At 53.2% G+C, this 22,125-nt stretch overlaps 1 protein-coding gene across 6 annotated transcripts in view; it reads right to left on the bottom strand.

The window, feature by feature from the left end:
- NFATC1 (nuclear factor of activated T cells 1) overlaps positions 1-22,125 on the bottom strand; it is a 103,120-nt gene that overhangs the window by 62,187 nt on the left and 18,808 nt on the right. For all 6 annotated transcript variants that reach the window (XM_053571403.1, XM_053571405.1, XM_053571406.1 and 3 more), the window contains exon 3: positions 8,068-8,227. In XM_053571403.1, coding sequence (XP_053427378.1) covers positions 8,068-8,227 — 160 coding nt within the window. The remainder of the gene's footprint in view (positions 1-8,067; positions 8,228-22,125) is intronic.

The following is a 22,125-nucleotide window of genomic DNA, read 5'->3' as shown; positions in this document are numbered from 1 at the left end:
TGGCGCGTTATAGTATGTGTCAAAATAATATTTATAAAATCACCTGTCATAACAATGACCTCTCTTGCTTCAACCTAAACTAAACAAAATGTATTATTCTGTTTTTAAGATACCAGAGCTACTGAATTTTCTACACATTGCAATGTTTGTTTTTAGCTCCTGTGCTCACCTCAGCACTTGCACAAAGAGGTGACTGGTGAACGGCACGGTGGAGGCCACATGTATTCAGTGCTGGTGTTCAGTTAACATGTGTACACATGTGCACGCATGCAAACATACATGCACACATGTGTGCACACACAAACATGCACACACACATTGAGAGGGCAACAAATACACAAGGAGCAGCTAAGGGGTGGATTTTTAACTTCCAACCAGCCCTTCTGAGCTGTGTACAGAACAAAGGAAATGCTCCTTCAAGATGCTTCTCCCAGGACACCCCATGGCTGTGGTCATCAAGTTAAAGAGAAATTGTGCATTCAAGGCCTGGAAGTGAAATTTGCATTTTCACAGTGCCCCAGGGAAGTCTGCAGGGAGGGAAAATCTGGCTCCCAAAGTGGTCTCACTCTACTTTTTTTCAGCCCCAGATCCTCACTATCACCATCAGCCATGAAGCCAATGTCAGGGCCAAGCCCCAGAGCACCTTGGTGTGACTGCCTCAGCCTCACACAGAGCAGGACAGGCCCCAGGAAAAGAGGCAGCAGGAGTTCCCGCAGGAAGGGGCTACCTTACCACACATGGAGGGAGCCTCCTTTGGGGGCTCCTAGCAGTGTACAGCAGACCCTGAGGCCTGACCTATTAGGGCATGCAGACGTGACTTTGCCAGCCTAACTCCTGCCTATTAAAGGGCCTAGGTTTCCTCACTACAAACCATGGGTTCTGGCAAAGTAAATGTTACAACTGCCCCAGGGCATGGTCTTGGGGCAGGCACATTCCCACATGCCAGGGAGACAACACCCTGGTCCCTCTAGCCCAGGGGGCTCCCTTCCTGTGGGTGACCAGTGTTATATGCTCTTTCATGAGCACAGGCCAGCTGAGCAGGGGGGTACGGTGGCTCAGCTACTACATGTGGACGTCCACTGCAACCCTTGCTTAGAGCTGCAGGCAGAGGAGGTTTTGCTCCCTACACACCACCTTCCACCTTTGGGTTTTCTTCTGATGGATGAACTTTTCTAGCTCCTCTCCTTCTTTTGGAGGAAGACCATTCAGATTAGACTCCAGAAAAGGAGGAGCTAGAAGGATGGTGAGAACAGTAGCCCTCCGAGGGCAAGGAATCGGGTGCAGCCCTGGTTCTGGAGGGGCCTCCAGGAAGACACTGTGAGGTGTCCTCACGGCAGATGGCCTACGTGAGCCTACATGGGCTACAGGGCAGTAAGGAGCAGGCAGCAGGCCCAAGGGCTCCCTGTGCAGGGCATGATCCTTTGCTCAAGTCAAGGGGCCCTGGGTGCGAGTCTCCAAGAGCTTGAAGGTGGGATGAAGGTGTGGCAGCTGCCAGCTGTCCACCTGGCGCCCATGGGGAAGCCCCTAGCCCAGGCTCAGATGTGCCTGGACGAGACACAGGAGAGGCTCTTTCTGGGCCCTGGGTGAAGAGTGGCACCCAGGGCACCCAGGATGCCCAGGGACAGCACAGCCTGTCACCCCACTGTCCATGGGGACCTTCAGGGAATGGCAGGCTGTGGTGATGAGGCTGGGAGCTGTGGAAAGGCAAAGCTGCCGTCAGTGCCCCTGCTCCCACCCCCTCATGCTTTCACATCCCCAGGTGGGACCTGTCTACCCTTGGGACGTAGCCTCTGGGCTCTCACTGGGGTGAGGCAGCAGGTTAAATTATTTGCTGTTCCCAGGGCTGCAGTTGGCGGTCATTCCTTAGCAAGTATGGGGTGGAGGGGCAGAAACTTCTGGAAGCCACACCTGGCACTCAGAGTCTGACCACCAGGGACAGAGAGATTAGCCATAGCAGGCTGGGGTGGAGGTGTGAGAGTCATGGGCGTGGGAGGCTGCACAGCCCCCTTGTGTTGGCACTCGCTGTTTCTCTCCAGACACCTACTCAGGGACACTGGCCACATGGGCGGCCACGCCCCTCACCCAACCCCCAATTCCCCACCCCAGCAGGGCCCAGTGGCCATCTGTGCTGACCCAGAGTAAAGCGCCTCTGTCCACAGACAAGGGCCCAGTGTCTTCCCTGGGAGCAGAGGTGCGCCTGGGACATGTTTCAGCCCACGACCGGGAGCCAGGCCCTGCCAGGCACACGCCCATGGGCACTGGGGCTGCCTGCTCCCATGTCTGGTGAAACAGCTTCAGAGGCAGCACACTCCGTGTCCTGCCCTGCCCACAGGAGGACCGGTGTCCCGCACCCTATGGATGTTAGGACAGTTGCTCACAGCAGATTGTGGATTCTAGAACCTGGCAGAGCCTGCAGAGCAAAGAAGCTGCATCAGGAGGGCTGGAGATGCCCTCAGCACCTTCCTGGGAAATCCCAGCCGAGTCACGGGCACAGGAACTGTAGCACGCAGAGCGGGACTCCCGGGCGGCTGACCCCACCTTGCAGTGCTAGACATTTGCCAGTATGGCCTGTGGAGACCACAGTGTCCAGAGGGAGGGAGGGGCCAGAGCCTGCAGCCAAGGCCAGGGAGCCGCCTTCCCTGTCCTGTGCCTCTTACCATGGGCAGCGGCTTCTCACACACCTCTAGCTAACGGCCCCCATGCCCACCCACCTGCTCATGTCTGGAGAATTTGTTAGAAAAACCGTCTGCTACACAGGGATGATGTCAGAGCCCACTGGACATTCTTAAACCTCCCTGGAACAAAGTAGCCCAAGCTGTTGGACCGGAAGGATGCAGGAGAACGACAGCACAGCCTTCAGGGCCACATGCTCCACCAGCTCTGCCTCTACGCTGCACACTTTGTCCCCAGCGAACGTGGCGCGAGGCAGCCTCAGGCAAGCAGTGAGAACCTGAGACATCCTCACCACAGTCAGCAAATCTCAGGGAAATGCCACCTACTTTCCCAAATATTATCATTATTGTAATGACGACTGGGTGGGCCTGCACCACTGCCTTTCAGATAAAACGAACATCTTTCTAGTACCAGGGGTGTCAGTGAACCACTCAGAGAGAATCCAGCTTTGCACTGGGGGCCAGGAGAAGAAAACGGCAGACCCCTGCTCAGCACCAGAGCTGACGGTGTGTTCCAGGGCCACGACCCTGACTCAGCACTGGCTCGAATCAGCCGAGCTCTATGCTCTGTGACCTGTGGAGATGCTGTGCTCATGTGTTTGTGGTGGGCCCCACCAGGGACAGCCATGTGCCCTGACATACTGCTGAAGGGGGAGAGGGCGGCTGTCTTACCACCTAAGCTAACCCATAAAAGATTCATCCGTGCCCTGCAGGCCACCAGCGTTTGGCAGCAGTGAGCCGTGGGCCTGGTTTGGGGTCAGACCTGCATTTTCATTTCTACTACGTGGCATCATGGCCTCTGCCGTGTCCCCATGGTGGACAGAGCTGCCAACCTGAGGCTGTGGATGAGGGTCTGACAGAGCTCAGGAATTCTGACCAAATGACACGTTACCCCCTCAGTAACGTTCCTCTGCATCCCCACAAGCAGCTCTCCAGTTTCACAGCCCTGTCTGGACAACCCTGGTGCCCAAGATGCCACGCAGAGTGAGTAGGTGAGGCTGTGGGCAGCACAGAGTGGGCTGTGGCCATTTTGTGAAACAAAGAGTTGGCACTTGTCCTTGGTGTCCAAACTCCCCTCGGCCTAGCTGCCCACCCTCAGGTCTGCACTGACCGAAACCACCTGAGTGCCAGGGCCTCCCGCCACAGCTCCCTGCTGGCTGGGCCGCACACAGGCCAGAACCCTCCTGACAGGACCCCAATCTGCAAAGCTAAAGTGCTGCCCGGGAAAGGGCCAGGCCCGGGGGTCGCGTTTCAATGTACCATAAATTATTCACATGCACCGGCCTCCTGCCACGGGCTAGATACTATCGGGGGAGTTATTTTGGTAACTTGGTAAACAGAGCTGACTTCCTTGACCTGGGGTTGAGGGTCAGACTCCTGCCTAGACAAGCTCCAAGTGCCCTGCAAGGTGGGGGGCCCCACGGGGGCTGCAGACCCCTCTCCCGGGCCTGGGCCACCATCCACCACTGGGAGGGCTTAGGTGCCTCGAACACACAAGGATGCAGGCTCCAAGGATAGGAGGCTGGACGGCAAGGACACAAAGCCATGTCAGGGCCTGTGGCCAGGCCCAGAGGGCAGGAGGGCAGGAAGAGGATGCATTGGAAAACACGAGGCGGCGAGAGAAACTGTTGGGCCAGGTAGCTCTGGCATGGGGAGAGCTGGTCCCTCCTCTGCCATGCTGGGGCTCAGGCCTCCCTAGGGAGCTTGGCCTCTGATTGGGCCTCAGAGCTTCCCACCTGGAAAGACTGTCTGAGTCACCTGTTCTCTTGAAGAAGGAAGAGCTGCAGAGTCCAGGCAAAGTGCAGTCACTGGCTCTAAGGCAGATACCAGGCAGAGCCCACACCACACCCCATACTCAGGTCCACCTGGGCTCTGGGGTCAGGGCCAGGGGCCTCACAGTTGGGGATCAGTAAGATACAACCAGACTCTGCACAGGTCATATCCACTGGAGCCACCAGGGCCCACCTGGATAGCCTGAGCTACACAGAGCCAACAGGCGTCCCTCCTGGCCCTCCCCAAGATCTCACTTTTCTTTTCTTTTTCTTTTTTTTTTGTAGAGACAGAGTCTCACTTACCACCCTCGGTACAGTGCCATGACTTCACATGGCTCATAGCAACCTCCAGCTCTTGGGCTTACACGATTCTCTTGCCTCAGCCTCCTGAGCAGCTGGAACTACAGGCCCCGCCACAACGCCCGGCTATTTTTTTTTTTTTTTATTATTGTTGCAGTTTGGCCGGGGCCAGGTTTGAACCCACTACCCTCGGTATATGGGGCCGGTGCCCTACTCACTGAGCCACAGGTGCCGCCTAGGATCTCACTTTTCTACAATAAATTGTTTCTGTGCCAAACTGCTGCTGTTCCCTCTGATACCAGCATTCTCACAATGTGGCCAACGGTGACAGGAGCCTCAGTATGAGCAACCCAGGTGTCACCATGGTGCAGCTGAGCCTGAAGAGTCATTCCCCAGTATGAGAAAGATAGCATTCCCCCAGGAGAAGGGCCAGGAGACCCCTGTCCCTGAGGAAGGGAGCTGGTCAGAGCACCACACTGCCAGGAGGAAAGGCTTTGCACCCAAGGGAAGGGGTCTTCGATACTAGATCCACCGCCAGTCACCACAACACCAGCCATGAGACATTCTGAGTCTCAGCATCCCCAAATAAAGCTGAGCACTGGACACTGAATCTAGAGTCCACCCACAGAGGAGGGGCATGCTGGGTCAGTGCCTCCCAGCTGCCAAGGGAGGGAGCAGACTGTGTCTGTGTGGGCTGTTGCTCAGTTCCTCCTCCGCTTACCCGTGTCCTCATGGGCTCTACGAGGGTTTGCCCATCCCATAGAAGATAGCATCCTTGACTTATGGACAAACTTCCAGAGATATGGAGGAAAATGTGGTTGGCTGTATATAGTAAAGAGAACAGCATTTAACGCCCCACTGCTGACAGCTCAGTGCTTAAAGCCCACCGCAGGGTCCTGGGAGCCGCCCTTCTCCAGAAGCACGGCTGCTCTGCAGCCTCCCCTGTGTGCACTTACTTTCACCACTTGGCGAAAATCATTTCTGGAAAGGGAGAGGACTTGGGTGTCAAAGGATATGCAAAAATAACCCAACGACATAGAGTGAAATGTGTGGTTACTGAGCTTCCACAAAGACCAAGCTTTCTGTTTTCATTGTTTTATAATTATATGCAAGTTCTATTTTTATCCACTCTGCGGTCCACCAACCAAAAGGGAACACAAATCCCCCCAAACCCCTGTTTTTACCTGCTTACCTCACACTGTGTAGACATAAATTTGCTCTACCACAGGTACATCAGAAAACTCTCTGAATTACTCATTACTCACAAATGGCAAATGCTGACAGGTCCTGACATTCTCTGCTCTGGAGCCTGTTTTCTTTAAGCCTTTCAACTGTAAGGGGGTGTTTGTTCCTCCAGTCTGCCCCATGTTGCTATAGTCTACCACACGTTATCATTTGATTTTGAGTAATTTTTGATAACACATTTTAAGCACACTGTAAATTATCATTTCAAGTTTCATAAATCCTCCAAAATGTCTCAGTCTTTTCCACATTGTCTGTGTGGACAGATTAATGCTGCCCCACACCCAAGGAACGCGGACAGCAGAAGTGAAAACCCAGCCCTGTGGGGCACATGGGCTCGTGGGGCAGAGGGCACAGGCTGGGTCCTCAGAGCCCACACAGGTGGCAGCGGGCGGCAGCAGATGGGTGGGGAGGGATCTGCTCTTCACACTCCCCACCCTGTCTTATCTTCCAAACAGTGGCCCTGATTCTCACAGCCACCCCCCATCACACGTGCTAGGAGATGGGTGCCAGCCCACGCTCCAGATCCCAGGGAGGAGGGAGCTCATCACATCACAGATGTGACCACACGAAGCGGGTTCAGATGTTACTTCTACAGTGCTTCATTCCCTCTCCCCTTAAAGTCCTTTCCATTCAGCACTGACACGCCTTCATTCAGTGAAAACCACAGAGAGAGAGGGACTTGAGTACCTGCAGTTACTTAGCCAACTAAGCACAGGCATTACTGGACTGTTTTCTACATTAAATGTCAAACTGGCCACTGTGTGCCCCCACGGCTCCTCATCTCCAATCAAGCAGCCGAGAAAGCAGGTATTAACTGGTGTCGTGCGAGCAGGCCATGAGCACCAGCTCAGCACCACCCACAAGTGCCCGCTAGAGAGCTGTGCGCCTGCAGCAGCCTGCTGAGCCATCACTACTGTCGACGGCAAACAGGCCTTTGTCTCCATGGCTGCCTCCCTCAAAACCTTCCCACTTACCTAAACAGAAAAACACAGAAACGCAGGCAACTTAACACCCTCCCAGGTGTATCATGGAGGGTGGTGCACTGGGGGAACGCTCCCCCAAATCGGCAGGGCTGGAGCCCTGGATGGGTGGGTAAGGTCAGACAGCACATCCTGGGTGGGCTCTGAGGTTTGCAGGTTGACGGCAGCCTGGGCCTCACAGAGAGGCCAAGGGGCCTAAGGGGCCAATGCTGCCAATGACCAGCCTGACCACTGCCCACAACACTCTTTTTTTTTTTTTCTTAAGAGACAGAGTCTCATGTTGTTGCCCTTGGTAGAGTGCCGTGGCCTCACAGCTCACAGCAACTTCCAGTTCTTGGGCTTAAGTGGTTCTCTTGCCTCAGCCTCCTGAGTAGCTGGGACTACCGGTACCTGCCACAACGCCCAGCTATTTTTTTGTTTGTTGCAGTTTGGCATATGCGGCTGGCACCCTACTCACTGAGCCAGAGGCACCGCCCCAACAAAACTCTTGACACTGCGTGTCCTTTCCCTCGGTGTGATTGAGGTTAGGGAACAGCACACCTAGAACCCCACCGGGTGCCGGCCCAGTGGGATGCCGTGACCGCAGGTGCCACATGCCTGAGACCAACCCCCAGGGAGTCCCTGGCGTCACCTACGCCCATACACTACCCTAGGACTCAATACCCCCAGAGTCTGGGATCTGTCAGGGCTGCGTAGGCCTCTGAGTCGACATGTCCCAGGAATTCCTGGGTGAGACTGGTGCTGCAAGTGAGAACTGCTGCCTCACAGGCTCACAGGCTCAGGGAAAGAGTGAACCACTCAAAACACCCAAGTCACAGGCAGGCTGCGTGGTGGGGGACCTGCTCTGGGCAAGTCTTTCAAAACAAGAGAAGTGCCGAGCTGCAGAAAGGGCCACAGAGTGTCCCCACTCCGGGTCACACATGTTGAGGAACCACTACCCATACCCGTGGTAATAATATTGAGCTAATCAGTTGGAAGATGATAGTTTTTTTAAAAACAGGAGAAAATCACTGTTAGATGGAGCTCCAGAGTTGCCTTTTGGACCAAAAAAAGCATAACGTCATATACCGAGTCGGTGAGTCACAGTGACCCCAATACCTGCACCACTGGGTGTCCTCCAGCCGATGCCTTCACAGCCCCCCGGCTGCCCTCCGTCTCGTAGTGGGCTCTGTGGTGGGACTTGGGCTGCACCTCGATCCGAAGCTCGTAGGGGCCCGAATGGGACGGCAGCTGCCAGTCGAGGGCCGGCAGAGATGGGCTGAAACAAAAACCGAGGCCGTGAGGTTGGTCTCAGACTCAGGGGTCCAGCACTGCGCTCTGGGGCCACAATGGTGGCTCACTCTCCCCATCAATAAGGATGATGTCCTGACATGGTGACTTCACAGCTATGAGAAGCTGAGGGTCACATACTATGACCTGCAGTCAGGGCCTTGGCAGTGTCTCAAGATGAACACAGACACATTTTCCAAGTATTACCTCAAAATACTTTCCTTTCTTCACAACGGGGTTCTACAAATTATGTAAGTTTCCTATAAGACAGGTTCCAGAACTGTTTAAAATCAGAAATGCTGTCTAAGAACTAGGACACCTGGCCCTAATCTCCTCACTGCCACCAGCTGTGTGCTAGTAGCCAGACAAGTAACTTGACCGGGCTCCTTAAAGCAGCGGGCTTGGGAACTGGGGTTTGCAGCAACAGCACTGCACAACCCTAAACCTACCAATTCTGATCAAGGGCAACCCAAGGACTAGTGTAAACACACAGTGGCTGGGGGCCCAGGTGGTGGTGGGAGTGGGAGCTGGTGTGTCACCTCACAAACACAGAGTGAGGCCATACAACAGAGGGTTTCCACCTAGAACCTGCGTTGCCCTGTGGGCAGAGGGCAGCCTCCCCAGACAGCACACCCTCGGGCTCCTTCTCCTTTGAAAAGATAAATCCTCCATCGCCCTAGAGCACAAGGGCACACATCCCTGCCCACCAAGTGGCTCTGCTCTGGTTCTGGCTTCCCCCTCCTGGGAAGCAGGAAGCAGCTCACTGCGGCATTTTGGGGTGACACAATCAGCCCACAGAGGGTGTCTCCAATTTAGGGAGGCAGAACTCAGCTTGGGGGGCAGGTTTGCGTTTGCTGAGGTCCACGCAGACCAGACAGCCTCACCACAGCACCCTGAGGCCCACAGAGGAGGCTGGGATCAGCTCTGCAACGAGGTGCATTTCTGGGGTCCTCAGAGGCTCTCTGGTATGATCGGCAACTGTCTGCTGGTGCACCCCCCCCCATTTCTTCAGCAATCTCCAGTGGCTTCAGGGGCCGTAGAGGTTGCACAGGACCTGATCAGATGGGCACTGCCCGTCCCAGCAGGTGGACAGGACTGTGTAACCAAGGTCGCCCTGCAGGCTGGGCCCATAGGTGTCAAGAGCAGGTGTGTGGAAAGGCCAATCCCTCAGGAGGCCCCCATACTGCACCCCCAGGACATACTGTGAGGCCAAGGTGACTTTTATAAAAAAAAAAAAAAAAAAGGTAGAATCAAAGGTCTGTTGCTTTTTTGAAACAAGGTCTCGCTCTGTCACTCAGGCTCCAATGCAGTGGGGTCATCACAGCTCGCTGCAGCCTCAGACTCTAGGCCCTGAGATCCTCCTACCTCAGCCTCTGGAGTGCGAGGACTACAGGTGCCACCATACCTCGCCTTAAAGGTCTATTTTTAAAGGAAAAATGAAAACCTCAGGAAATCAGTTTGAATGGAATCAAACGTGTAATTTCCAAAAGCATAAAACATCTAAACTATTTCTTGACAAAACTATATATTTCATGACATTAAAAGCTTCATATGGAACTCGGAACCTTAGAAGTGGAAGTATCTGAAGACACCCCAGGTGTCCTGGCTGCCGCCCCAGCGGCTTTGCTGGCTACTGTGTGAGAGGCGTGCATGGGCCAAGAAGTCAACACTGAGGTGGGCCACACACTCTGCAGGCTCTGCCCGAGTGGGAGACATGCTGGGAGACTTGACCCCAGCCCTTTGCCTGGGCACCATGGCCCTGACCTCAGGGTGAGCCAGAGTTCCTCACACCTGCCTCTGCTCGGCAAGTCCAGGGCACCATGCTGGGAAATGAACCTAGACTCCCCCTCTGTGGCCATGAGCAGAAGTTAAAAAATGCAGCTGAAGGTGACAGAGTCAGCCTGCAGAGATTGATGTGTGGGGCCAGCAGGGCGAGAGGCAGGCCTGGGGCAGGCAGACTCTTTGTGGAGGGAGGAGCCTCCTTGATGCCCCTTCCCTGAACCCTCAAAAGCAACCTGGATTGCCCAGGGGCTGGGAACTCTAGGAGTGACACTTTCACTGAAAGGGCCACCCTCAGCCACCCATCCTCAGGAACGCTATCTGCAGAAGACAGGAGGGAGATGGAGCCAGGCTGTCCTCCTGACCCTGGGTAAGACTGGAAGCCCAGTGCCGTGTGCCTGTGTACCCTTGTGTGAGCACAACCTCGGCAATCTCTGCAGAAACTCGACCCCACACACAGCATCACCCCATGAGTGCGCTGAGACTCTGTGTCTGCCCAGGACCCGGGCTGAGTGCAGACCAGCCTGGAATCTCCGACCCCATCCACCGATGGAGCCATCAAAGCTTCAGAGCACTAATAAAGAGCAATCAGATGATGGCTGTCCTGAAAAAGAAAGCACCGTGATACACTCAGCAGCTTCATGGGCCGTGGCTGTCAGAGACATTTCCTTATCAGCATTGACACCCCGTTTCCAATGAGGTTGCCAGGCGGACAGAAGGCAGCTGAGCCCCGCACAGCACCAGGAGCAGGCTCTGGAGAACGGCCTGTGGGCCTGGGCAGGTGCATGTCTGGGTGGGGAAGTGGCAGGCAGGGCTCAGTGCATGCACAGCAGACAGCTGGGGGTCCTGTGGCTGGACAGCCACCCCAGCCGGGCCTGTGGCGAACACTTCAGGTGAGACACCCAACTCGCCACTGTTGCCTTGTCACTTTTATGTGGGGCTGATACAAGTAAAGTCACTACTGTTCCACCATAAATAGAAAAACAAATGAAAAACAAAATTCATAATGAAAAGAATTTATGAGGAAATTAAGAAGGGAAGAGAGAAGGAAGAAGAGAAGTTCACTTCCCACAATTTGGTTAAAGTCAGGTGTATTTCCTAGCAACACGGCTAGGAAAAACCACTTTTTTTTTTTTTTGAGACAGAGTCTCAAGCTGTCACCCTGGGTAGAGTGCTGTGGTGTCACAGCTCACAGCAACCCAAAACTCTTGGGCTTAAGTGATTCTCTTGTGATTCTCTTACCTCAGCCTCACAAGTAGCTGGGACTACAGGCGCCTGCCACAACTCCCAGCGTTGTTGTTGTTGTTGTTGCTGTTGTCATTGCTATTTTAGCTGGCCTGGGCTGGGTTTGAACCTGCCAGCCTTGGTGTATGTGGCCGATGCCCTACCCACTGAGCTACGGGCGCCGCTCTGCCTAAACCTCTTTTAACTCAACCATCGTGTAAGAATGAATTTGTGTGCATCAGGCACACGATGAAAGGGACACGCCCTAGAAATGTGTCCTTAAGTGGCCTCATCACTGTGAGGGTTCCAGTGCCCCTGTGCAGGCCTGGTAGGCACAGCATCCTGCATACTGGTTCTGTGGCTCGGCCTGTGGCTCCAGAGCTGCTCAGCTGCAGTGCAGGGCACTGGGACCCGTGGGGAAGTCCTCCTGTACCTAGACATGTCCCAGCACGGCAAGGGTGCAGTGCAAATAGGGAATGACAACCTCAGGGTACCACCGTCACTTGTGCGGCCTGTCTCACCCAATGCTGCTACACAGCCCAGGACTGTGGTTCTGCTCACCTTAAAGTAAGAATAATTTTCATTATAAAATACTGTTATTCAGACAACTAAGATTGTTGGTTTTGATTGGAAATTACCAGCATGAATTTGGCAGGACACAAAAAATGCCAATTTTTGTCTCTGGTTTAGAGAAAAGACACAAACTGGGGCAATATGTGAAGACCATGGCCACTGCAGCTGTGCTCCAGCCCACGCTGCACCACAGGGACCAGCCCTCCCTACCCTTCCTCCAGCGGCCCTCAGGGAAGACTTCTCCACAAGCTGCCCCTGCCGCAGGACCTTGCTAAAGCACTGAGCACGGGGTCGATGATTTCGTACTTCAAACTCACCTTCAACTTAACTTGAATTTTTAAAAAGTCACATTTAAAGCAACCAAGGAAACAGGTGGTTAACTACACATCCAAGGCCCACCTGCTTTGTACAAAGGAGACCGCGTGGCACAATCCCACACACTGAGGCCTCTGAGACCAGCCTAGGGAACTGTATCAGTAACAGGGTGTATATATGCTTTTTCCCCCAGAAACTATCTAGCTTAATAACAAAATTAAGTATGTCATCTGGTATCCCGTCTTCTCCTTTTTTAAAAAAAGGCCATATTTTGAACATTTTAACCCTTTAAGAATCACAGCATCACAGTTTAGCAGATAAATCACTGCTTTCCACTGCTGGACTCTGGGTTGTCTTGGGTCCTCTGCTGTTATAAGTACCAGTGACATGACACCCACAGGATTAATGCCAGGGCTACCCCTGCTACTCTTCATACCCCAGGCCCACCCTGGGGAACTGAGAGGGCCACTCACCAGCCACACTGACTCTCCAACATGAGTCTTGGTGCCAACACTGCAAGTCTGTGTCCTTACACAATGCTCAGCACACCCATGCATGAATAATAAATACTTCTAAACCAGCAGTCAAGTTTCTAGAAATGCCTAGACCTCCAAGCATCCCCTTCATCTCACTGAAAACACGCAGGGCCCACTTGACCACACAGCCACTGCAGGCAGGCCTTGCACTCTCAGTGAGGCTGTCCAGGGAGACATTCGCTGCTGTCAATACTGGCAAACGGCAAATGTCAGTCATTGTTCTTGGTGTTCAGAACAGGCAACAATAAAAGAAAAACCTATTGACTTCATAAAGTAGGCTGTGGGCCGGGAAAATGTCCCATGAGGGACAATGTCATAACACACCACACAGGACACACATAGGAATACTGACCCACTGGCCAAAGGAATTGAAGACCCTGGGACATGTCCCTGCTCTGACCTCAAGCCCACACACACAGAGTCGCGCCTGGCCCGCCCCAAGCACCTGTGGCCAGTTGGGCAGGCACAGAAGGTGGCTCCGCTTGGCCTCAGGGCCCCTGAGTCACTGTTACTGGCATCTATTTCAAACACACAGGCACTAGCTTCAAGCACCTGACCTGCTTTTCCTGAATTCTTGTTCAGTCTTCTTGCTGGTAAGATGGGGTGGCAATACATGGCCCAGGGACCAGTTGGTGGGTTAAATGAGGGACTGGAGGACGGCTGGGCCTCAACCACCCTCAGGACACGTCCTGCTGTCCAGAGACAACAGGATCCCACAGCAGTGCTGGCCACCTGGCACCGTGCTGGGCTGTGGGTGAGCTACATGAGGTCATCGAGGAGAGGGGCACAGATCCTACAGCTTCCTGGGAACCTCTGACTATTAAAGAGTAAAGTTGTGCACATGTGTCATGGAGCCCAACATAAACCCCCAATGCTGTGGCTGCTGCGACCTCTACCGCCCAGGGAGCCAGGAGGCTCCTGTCACACAGCACCCAAGTCCTTCTGCCCAGAAACTGCCTAGGTGGGCCACCATGTGTGTCTGACCAACCTAATCCTCTGCGCTACTGCCCATCTGGGGATCCAGATGCTTCGCTGGCAGGTCATATCCAAACCCCCTCCCAGACTTGCCAGCGGGCACAATGTTGGGCCTCAGGCTCCTTTGGCTGGCAGCACTGCGGGTGGGATGGTGGCAGGTTTGCCACTGTGGTGACAGGGGCCACTCCAGCCTCCCGCTGTAGGTGGGCACCCCCCACATTCCCTGTCTTAATCTCACAATCCTCGGCTGCGGAGACCACCAGTTTCCCATGAGAAAAGCCTTTTGTGTTCTAAGCCTTCAGTCTCCCTGAACCAGCAGAGGTGCAGATGGTGTTTTACATGCAGGTTCATGGCATTCGGATGAACTGCACACGGTAGTCCCACATCAGAGATGCAAATGCCGCCAGTATCCCCAATTCCCACGTCCTGCCCAGAGCCACGGGTTTGGGCCCAGCATAGGCGACCCCCAACTGATTCACGGGCACAGCCTCGTTCACGTCAGGAAAAGCTCCATGGAAACCCCACTAATGCACATCTCTGTCAACACAGCTCTTCCCTCCTCACTTGGCCTCTACCCTCCTCAGGAGCACCTGCCAGCCTGACAGTCCACAGTGGAGAAGCTGTAACTTCTCCGTAACTCTGTACTGCCACTAGGCCTGGTGACCCAACGCCCAGACACAGGAAGTTATCTTGGTGACCACCAACTGCTCACCAAAGTGCTTCAGAGTTCACAAGGCACCTGGCAGCTCCTTCCCAGGGGCAGTGGCCGCATCGAGACTACCCATGGCAAGAGCAGATGCCACACCTGCCCCTGCCATGCCACAGCCTCCCCACTTATAGCGGAAGGTCATTCTGAAGCCCCAGGAACTAGTGACATCTTGACCAAACACAAAGCCAGGCTCCAGCAAGCCCTGGACACTCAATTCTTTTTTTTTTTTACAGATCAATTCAAGAGTAAACTGGGATAGAGGCAAAGCAAGCCTCCTTTGTTCCTCTGCAATGTGGGGATGCCTGTGCTGGGACAGAGGGGCTAGCAGATTGGCGCCAAGCACAGTTACAGAAAGTAGCCACAGGCACCTGGGTTCTGACTTGATGGTGCCAAAGGATTGTTTTAAATCAACCATTAAATGGGATAATGCTATCAATAGAGTTTCTTTTATTACTATTATATGTAGGCAAAATATAGTTCTATGTATTTAAGGGGTGCAAAGCCATATTATGATTTTCAATTCAGGTTCTAAAAATCAGTTCGAGAAAGACATACTGAATATCTGTAGATAAAGTAACAGAATGCTGGGACTTTCTTCAAAATGGGAGGTGAGGTAGGCGAATGGTCCGTTAAGTCATCCCCAAAGCCACAGGTGACCTGGGGGCTTGGCTGCCAGGCTCTCTGGCTCTGCATATAATTAAAATTCTCTGTAATAAATGTAAAAATCGTTCAAGATTAATTTTAAAAGATATTCAATAGACCAGCCATGGAGCAGCTTGGTCACAGGCTCATCAGGGTGCATTTTTCCTTCTGTTTATCTGCATTTTGAAAATATTCTATAGTGAAAGGCATAATGATCTGAATAAACAAAAACATAAGAAACTTCTCTGTGAGGCTCCAGAGGCTTCAGCCTCTGCCCTGAGGCCACTCCTGGAGAGCTTCCACAAATTGGCTCGAATTTACCAAAAACCCAGAGGCTGGCTAAGAATTGTCCCAGACTAGATCCCCACAGAGGCCTCTCCACCAGCCCTGAATCCCACCTAGACCCTGCCCCACAGAGGCCTCCCCAACAGCCTTGAGTCCCACCTGGACCCCTCACCACAGAGGCCTCGGTAAGGCAGCTCTTTTGTCTAGACGGTTTGGGAAAAGTCCTTTCAGTTTTGAATTTTCCAAGAGGGAAGCCCTGTGAGCTCATCATGCCAGATGCTACAGAGGTCCCGTGACTTTGGCACCCAGACAGGTGGAGCTGCAAATTCTGTACTTCACAGGACTGAGTCGACCAAAGAATACCACAAAGCCAAGCTTGAGAAAACAAGATTCTGTCACAACAAGATACGTTCTCCATAGCCAAAGCCTTCCCAATTCTTTAGTTTTGGGGTTTATCCCCCCTAAATTTAAGAAAATAATGAAGAAATAAAGGGTATCCATGTGTTTTCCAGCCATTCACACAGCTTTGGGCCTCCAGGGGCTGGTGGGTGGTCGTGCCCAGGACCACCAGGCAACTTGGCCTGTAGGTACCCTGGGAAGGTCCTCCCCACCCAGACAGGTCAGTCCTGAGTCCAGCCAGGTGCCCAGCACAAGCTGCAAGGCCTGCGTGCACCATGTCTCAGGGTGCCGCGTCTTGCCACACCCCCGACCATGCAGTGCCCAGTGTCCCCTGGCCTGCCCATGGATGGGACTCACAGACTGTGTGGTTTTAGTCCAAGGTTCAGCAACAAGGCCTTTTGTTTCTGATAAGTTTGGAAAGGCCCTGGGAGCTCCCCCAGACCAGCACTGTCCATCTGAGGGACTGGCCTACTGGACACCTATGCCCCAGGGAGCCAGGCTGCTGGGGCAGATGTGCCACCTGGCAGGCGGCAGCAATGTAAAGTGTGGCAGGTGGGGCCTGAGGCAGGTGGTGACAGGCAATGTTTAGCAGAACACATTCAGGCCTGCTTCCCCTGCCCAGCACCCTGGGTAGCCCATCCTCTACCCACTACTCCCAGACCCCACACCCCAGGCAGCAGCCCTGGAGAGGGACCCCTGGCCCTGAACCTGTTCCTGGTTCCTGTGCTGGGGGGAGCCCAGCACCTGAGGGAGAGGGTGAGAGAGGAGGGGAGCCCAGCACACTGGGGAGAGGGTGAGAGAGGAGGGGAGCCCAGCACACTGGCAGCCAGGTGGGATGAGTGGGCTATGTTCCCAGGTGGGCACACTGGGCTCAAGGCCTTGATGCAGAGTCACAGTGCTGGCCACAGGCAGTAGAGGGATTTTCATTTTAGACAAAAGATTTGGGAATCCCGTAAGAGCCCGGTGTGGAAGCCTGGAGGAAGCAGATTCCCCAGCTTTCTGGAAAATCTATGTCACTCCTGCTCTACACACCCCTACGCCCTCCCCCAGGACAAAACCACACCAGGGTGGTGCGAGCTTCACCAGGAAACCCAGGCCCATCCTCCTGCCAGGCAAAGCCATGGGCGCTGCCATCTCTGCCCTTCTCCTCTGCCCTCCTGGGCAGCTGCCTGTCTCCAGGGATCAGAGAATGAAGCGGTGCCCCCTGCCAGATCGTGCCCTGGGGGATGAGAGGAAGGGGCAGGGGGTGGGGAGAACTCTAGCGCATGGATGGACTCACAGACTGTGTGGTTTTAGTCCAGGGTCTATCCACTGTGGACTGCCCACTTGTCACCCACCTCTCCCTGAGTTCACATGGCAAACAGGCCCAGTCACTGCCTGATGGGACTTTTCCTGGACCCCAAATACCTTCTCAGACATCCCCAGAGTCACTGGTAATCTGTCATCACAGACGTGAAGCTTTGGCAACAAACTGGCAGATGACACCCGCCAAGGACCGCTCACAACACAGGACAGGAAGGGCCCTTTGGCTGGGGGCTCCAATCATCTGACCGCCTCGTGGGCTCCAGATGGAAGCAGGGGTCACAAGGGGTCCCTTGAACACGCTGAACACATCAGCCATAATCCCCGTGGGGAGCAGGGCTGCGCATCCACATGTCCCAGCTAAGGGGCTGTCCCACTCTGAAAACAGCAGCCTAAGCAGCAGGGAGGAGCCTGGCCACCCCTCTCTCACCCCAGGAGCCTGTGAGCAGCACCAGCCACCACCTGGTGACAGAACTTGGACCGTGCCAAAGGCACACGAGCCCTGCTACACGTGATCATGGGCAGGACCACATCCCTCTTGTCCCTGACGTCCCAGGTTCCCGTGAGACAATGATTTGGTCCGTGAGACCAGAGCCTCTGCCCAAAGAGCAGACCAGCTGCAGGGGTCAGGGCTCTGTTGACCACCTTCAGAGTCTACCCAGTCCTAAGCTGGCACCAAGCTGGGGGTGTGGGCTTCTCCTCTCTGCAGGGGGCTCGCCCAGGAGGCACTGAGGGACAGCACCAGAAATAGATGGGAACTCAGGGCTGGGGCAGAAGTGTTCACACAGGGACTTCTGGAGGGAATAGGTGCATCACAATGGCAGGTTCTCAAACACTGTCTTTATCAAAATCAACCTAACATCTGTATTGAGCCTCAGTTTTCAATAGAAACTTTAAAAGCATTTCTAAAAAAACACATCCCATCATATTAAAAGAACTTCTCAAGAATCCAAGAAATATTAGAAAATAAATCCTATAAATTTGCATCTAAGAATCTAGTTTTAAATGTGAACAGTTATTACATTCGGACTAAATTTTAATCCTAAAGCAGGGGTGATACCTGTGCTTCGCCCCAGCAGCCAGCTGCAGGTAAGGTCACTAGCACTGTACAACTCTCTCCTTGAAAAACACACTAGAGCAGAAACCAGTCCTGTTTCTTCTGTGGTCACTGATGCACGTCTGCACCGGACATCCTCCCCAGGTGTATTACTATCAGTTGGGAAAACTCAGGATTGAGGAGGGCTCCTGAGGTACAGCCCCTGCCCCGCCAGGCATGGGAGGACCCATACAGACAGGGCCACAGTGACCCCTGGCCCTCTTGGGGTATCAGAGCCTTACTCCTCTGTGAGACCAGCCAACACTTCAGACCTCAGTGGTCAACCTGAAAACCGGAGCGTGAAGCCATGAAGGCTCAGATTATTTCATCTTCCCTAGGAGCACAGAAGGGCATTAACTTCCCTTTGCATGTCTAAAACACATGCAAGGAACTATGTGTGGAGGAGAAAGAAGGCGACATCCTCCCACAGGCCCCTCAGGCAGACACAGGAGCCACTGTCTCCATAGCCACTCTTAACAGCCCTGACTGGGTCCCCAGGGGTGTCATTGTAGTTAGAAATCAGACTGCAAAGTGCACGGCCCTCTGTCAACTCCAGAAATCAGCTGAACAACACACAGGAAGGTGCATGCTGCCCACACTCTGCTGGGGGAAGAAAAAGGGACAGCGGCTAAGAGCAGGTCCTCACCAACATGTGGCTGTGGCTCCGTCTCCTCTGATGTTCCCGAGTCCCTCCTGTGGCTGCCCTGGGTCCTGAGTCTTGAGCTTGGAGCCCCTCCCTTGGAGAAGCCTGCAGAAGGGTGCACCCATCCTAGGGGGGCTGTCCCTGGGCCACTCACAGCACCCTTGAGGCCGGGGCCTATGACTCAGGCCAACCGGTGTCTCCCTCGCCCTGCCTGGCTTGGGCAGGTCTCAAGATGAGAGAGCTGAGCTCTCTATTGCGGTAGAGTCTGGGTGCAGGACTGAGGTCAGCTCATCCAAGGCTTGGGGCTCAGCTTTGTCAGTCATCACTAGAGCCCCAAGCAAGTGACCCATGGGCAGGCAGCTGTCCAGAGACCTGACCAGCCTGACAACATCCTCGTCCACAGAGCAGCTCCAGATACAGATGGGAGCTGCAGACTCCCCTGGTAGCACTGATGGCAGAAGGAAGCAGGTCCCTGGAGTGGTGAGACTCTTTCCAGGGTCAAAGTGAGCACAAAGGGACACCCATCCATGGGCAGCAGGAGCCCATGTCCCCTCATCCACATGGGAGTCCCAGGAGGTCCTGGCACAGCCAGATGGGAGTTGCCAGTTGTGAAGGTGGAACTGCCCAAGGACAGGCTGCTGTCACCCCCACCCTGGCTCCCTCCTGGTCTCATGGGCAGTGGCTAACTCTGAGCTCAGCTCTCCTGAAAGAGGGAAAGGAGAGTCTCGAGGACCCAGCCACAGACAGAGGTGCCATAGCCAACTTCCAGAGCCAGAACAACAGTCTTTGAGGCCACAACAGGGAAGACTTACATAGAGACATCATTAAAAAAGGGCATGAGCAGTGCTGTACCCAAGGCCAAGGCCCAGCCATAAGGTGCTCTTCAAGTCACGGGCAACTCCACAACCTCAGCTTCGGGCCTACCATCTTCCAGGGAGGTGGGACAGTGGGAGTGCTCCGGGAAGACCCCCCACAGCCACTGCTCTGTGTCCTACTAGGCTGGGGGTGCTCTGGGCCTGCAGCCCCCTGGGGCTCATGGTTTGGAATCACACCTGCAATGGCTAGGACCCCAGGAGGCCCACCTGAGCTCACAGGGATGCTGTGCCCAAGACATCGAAGGTCTGGACCTAGAGACGGCCCCTCATCTGAGGCCAAATTTCTCGTCGAACCCCTGTCCAGGTCCTGGACCATGCAGAAATCAGAGGCGCGAGAGCAAAACAGCTGCCCAATTCCACAGAAATTACCTGATGGGACCAGCGGGGATTTATGTTTAGAGAAAAACAAAACAAAGGTTTACTTGTTATTTAATCTCATTCCAAATTAGGATGAACTTTGAAATGTTCAAGTAACTTATACAATGCAAGAGAGGCCTCCTGAGACCTTTCAAAGCTAACACAAAAGTTACTGATATTCCTAAAATCTTCAATATTGAAGCTGAAAACCTAAAAGAAACATCTGAAATAAACTAATTTGGACACAACTATGTCTGATCATTTAAACCAAGCAGGTGCTAAGTAAAAATTGTTCATTAAGCTTATTATTTCCCTTAAAATTTTTATTTCTTGGCTTGGCACCCGTAGCACAGTGGTTACGGCGCCAGCCACAAACACTAAGGGTGGTGGGTTCAAACCCCGCCTGGGCCAGCTAAACAACAATGACAAATGCAACAAAAAATAGCCAGGCATTGTAGCAAGTGGCTGTAGTCCCAGTTACTTGGGAGGCTGAGGCAAGAGAATTGCTTAAGCCCAAGAGTTTGAGGTTGCTGTGAGCTGTAATGCCATGGCATTCCACCAAGGGCAACATAGTGAGGCTCTGTCTCAAAAAAAATAAAGAAAGAAAGAAAAGAAAGAAAAGAAAAGAAAATTACTTCTTTTTAAGGGTTTAAGCCAAAAAGCAATCTTTCATGTATAGGAATTTAATTCAATAAATAAATGCTGTTAATGTTACAAGTAGACTCATGTTAAAATGTTTCTGCCTTACCCAGACTAGTTTCTTTTTAATTCTAAATTCCTCCTTTAAAGGTAAATTCAGGCCAGGTGTTGGTGCCTGTCATCCCAGCTACTCAGGAGGCTGAGGCAGGAGGATCACTAGAGCCCAGGAGTTGAAGGCTGCAGTGAGCTATGATGACAGCACTGGGCAACTGAGCAAGACCTCGCCTCTAACAATTAAATTAAAAAAAAAAAAAAAGCCAAATTCAGAGATTACAGTAGCTAAACACATTAAAACCTCAAAGGTGAAACTTTCCATGAGCCTGTTAGAGAAGAAATAAACGATGTTCACACGACAGCATCCCCCAGGGACAGGCGTGCTGCCTGTAACAGGCACTCTGTTAAATTTGGCTGAGTGACTGAATGAAAGAACAACTCTTTAAACTTTAGGTGAATATAAAAATCTCTAGGGCCAGGGATGATGGCTCACGCCTATAATCCTAGGATGTGATTATAGGTGTGGGAGGACAAGGCGGGTGGATTGCCTGAGCTCACAGGTTTGAAACCAGCCTGAGCCAGAGTAAGACCTCATTTCTAAAAATAGCTGGGTGTTGTGGTGGGTACCTGTAATCCCAGATACTTGGGAGGCTGAGGCAAGGGGATAGCTTGAGCCCAAGAGTTTGAGGTTGCTGTGAGCTATGATGATGCTACAGCACTCTACTGAGGGTGACAATGTGAGATTCTGTCTCAACAACAACAAAAAAATTTAAAAATCTCTAAAAGCCACTATCTGAAACCACCATTCAGAAATAATCCCATGTAAACGGGCACCTAACACAGACATCTGAACGTGCCCTCCCTCCAGCCTCCCCAACACAGGGACTGTATCACCAAGAAAGGAAGCGAGGTGGGAAGGAAAACCCACTCCTTCCTGACGAAGCTGCCTCATCTGGCGCTAGGATGGGTCGCTTACAATTCTTATTAGTTACTGGCAGGTGGTTCTAGCCAGTTACCTGTGAGTTCTGTGATCTCTATGCTTTAACAGTAGAAGCATCATTCAGTTAAACCTAAAAATATCTCAACTCTAAAAGCAGAAATTCTATCAAGTCCTCTTACTAGTTTCAGAAGCATTCTGTTTCTTCAGCTGCAGTAAGGCTCTCGTGTCTCTGAAGCCCCGTGGGCCTGTCAGATCTCTTCACAGACTCGGGGGCCCTGATGCTAACCCACTGAAAAGGCCCAAAAGCCCTCCCCCAGCACTGCACACTGCCTCTCTAGAGGCCCTTCCATGCCAAACGGGGCTGGAGCACAGGATGGCCACAGGGCAGGGGCAGCCTGCTGTGCTGCGTGAATTCTCCACCCCAAACTTTGGAGATAATTAAAAACACAGCACCTCAGTGGCATAGCTGGAGCTCTGCTGACCTGCGACTGTGCACCAGGCCCACTCATGGGCACAGACTGAAAGGTGCTCGTGGGGAAGGAAG

Source organism: Nycticebus coucang, chromosome 19 (assembly GCF_027406575.1).
Source record: "Nycticebus coucang isolate mNycCou1 chromosome 19, mNycCou1.pri, whole genome shotgun sequence".
NCBI classification, from domain to species: domain Eukaryota; kingdom Metazoa; phylum Chordata; class Mammalia; order Primates; family Lorisidae; genus Nycticebus; species Nycticebus coucang.
The sequence above is the reverse complement of the archived record's forward strand: the minus strand, read 5'-3'. Positions and strand labels throughout refer to the sequence as shown.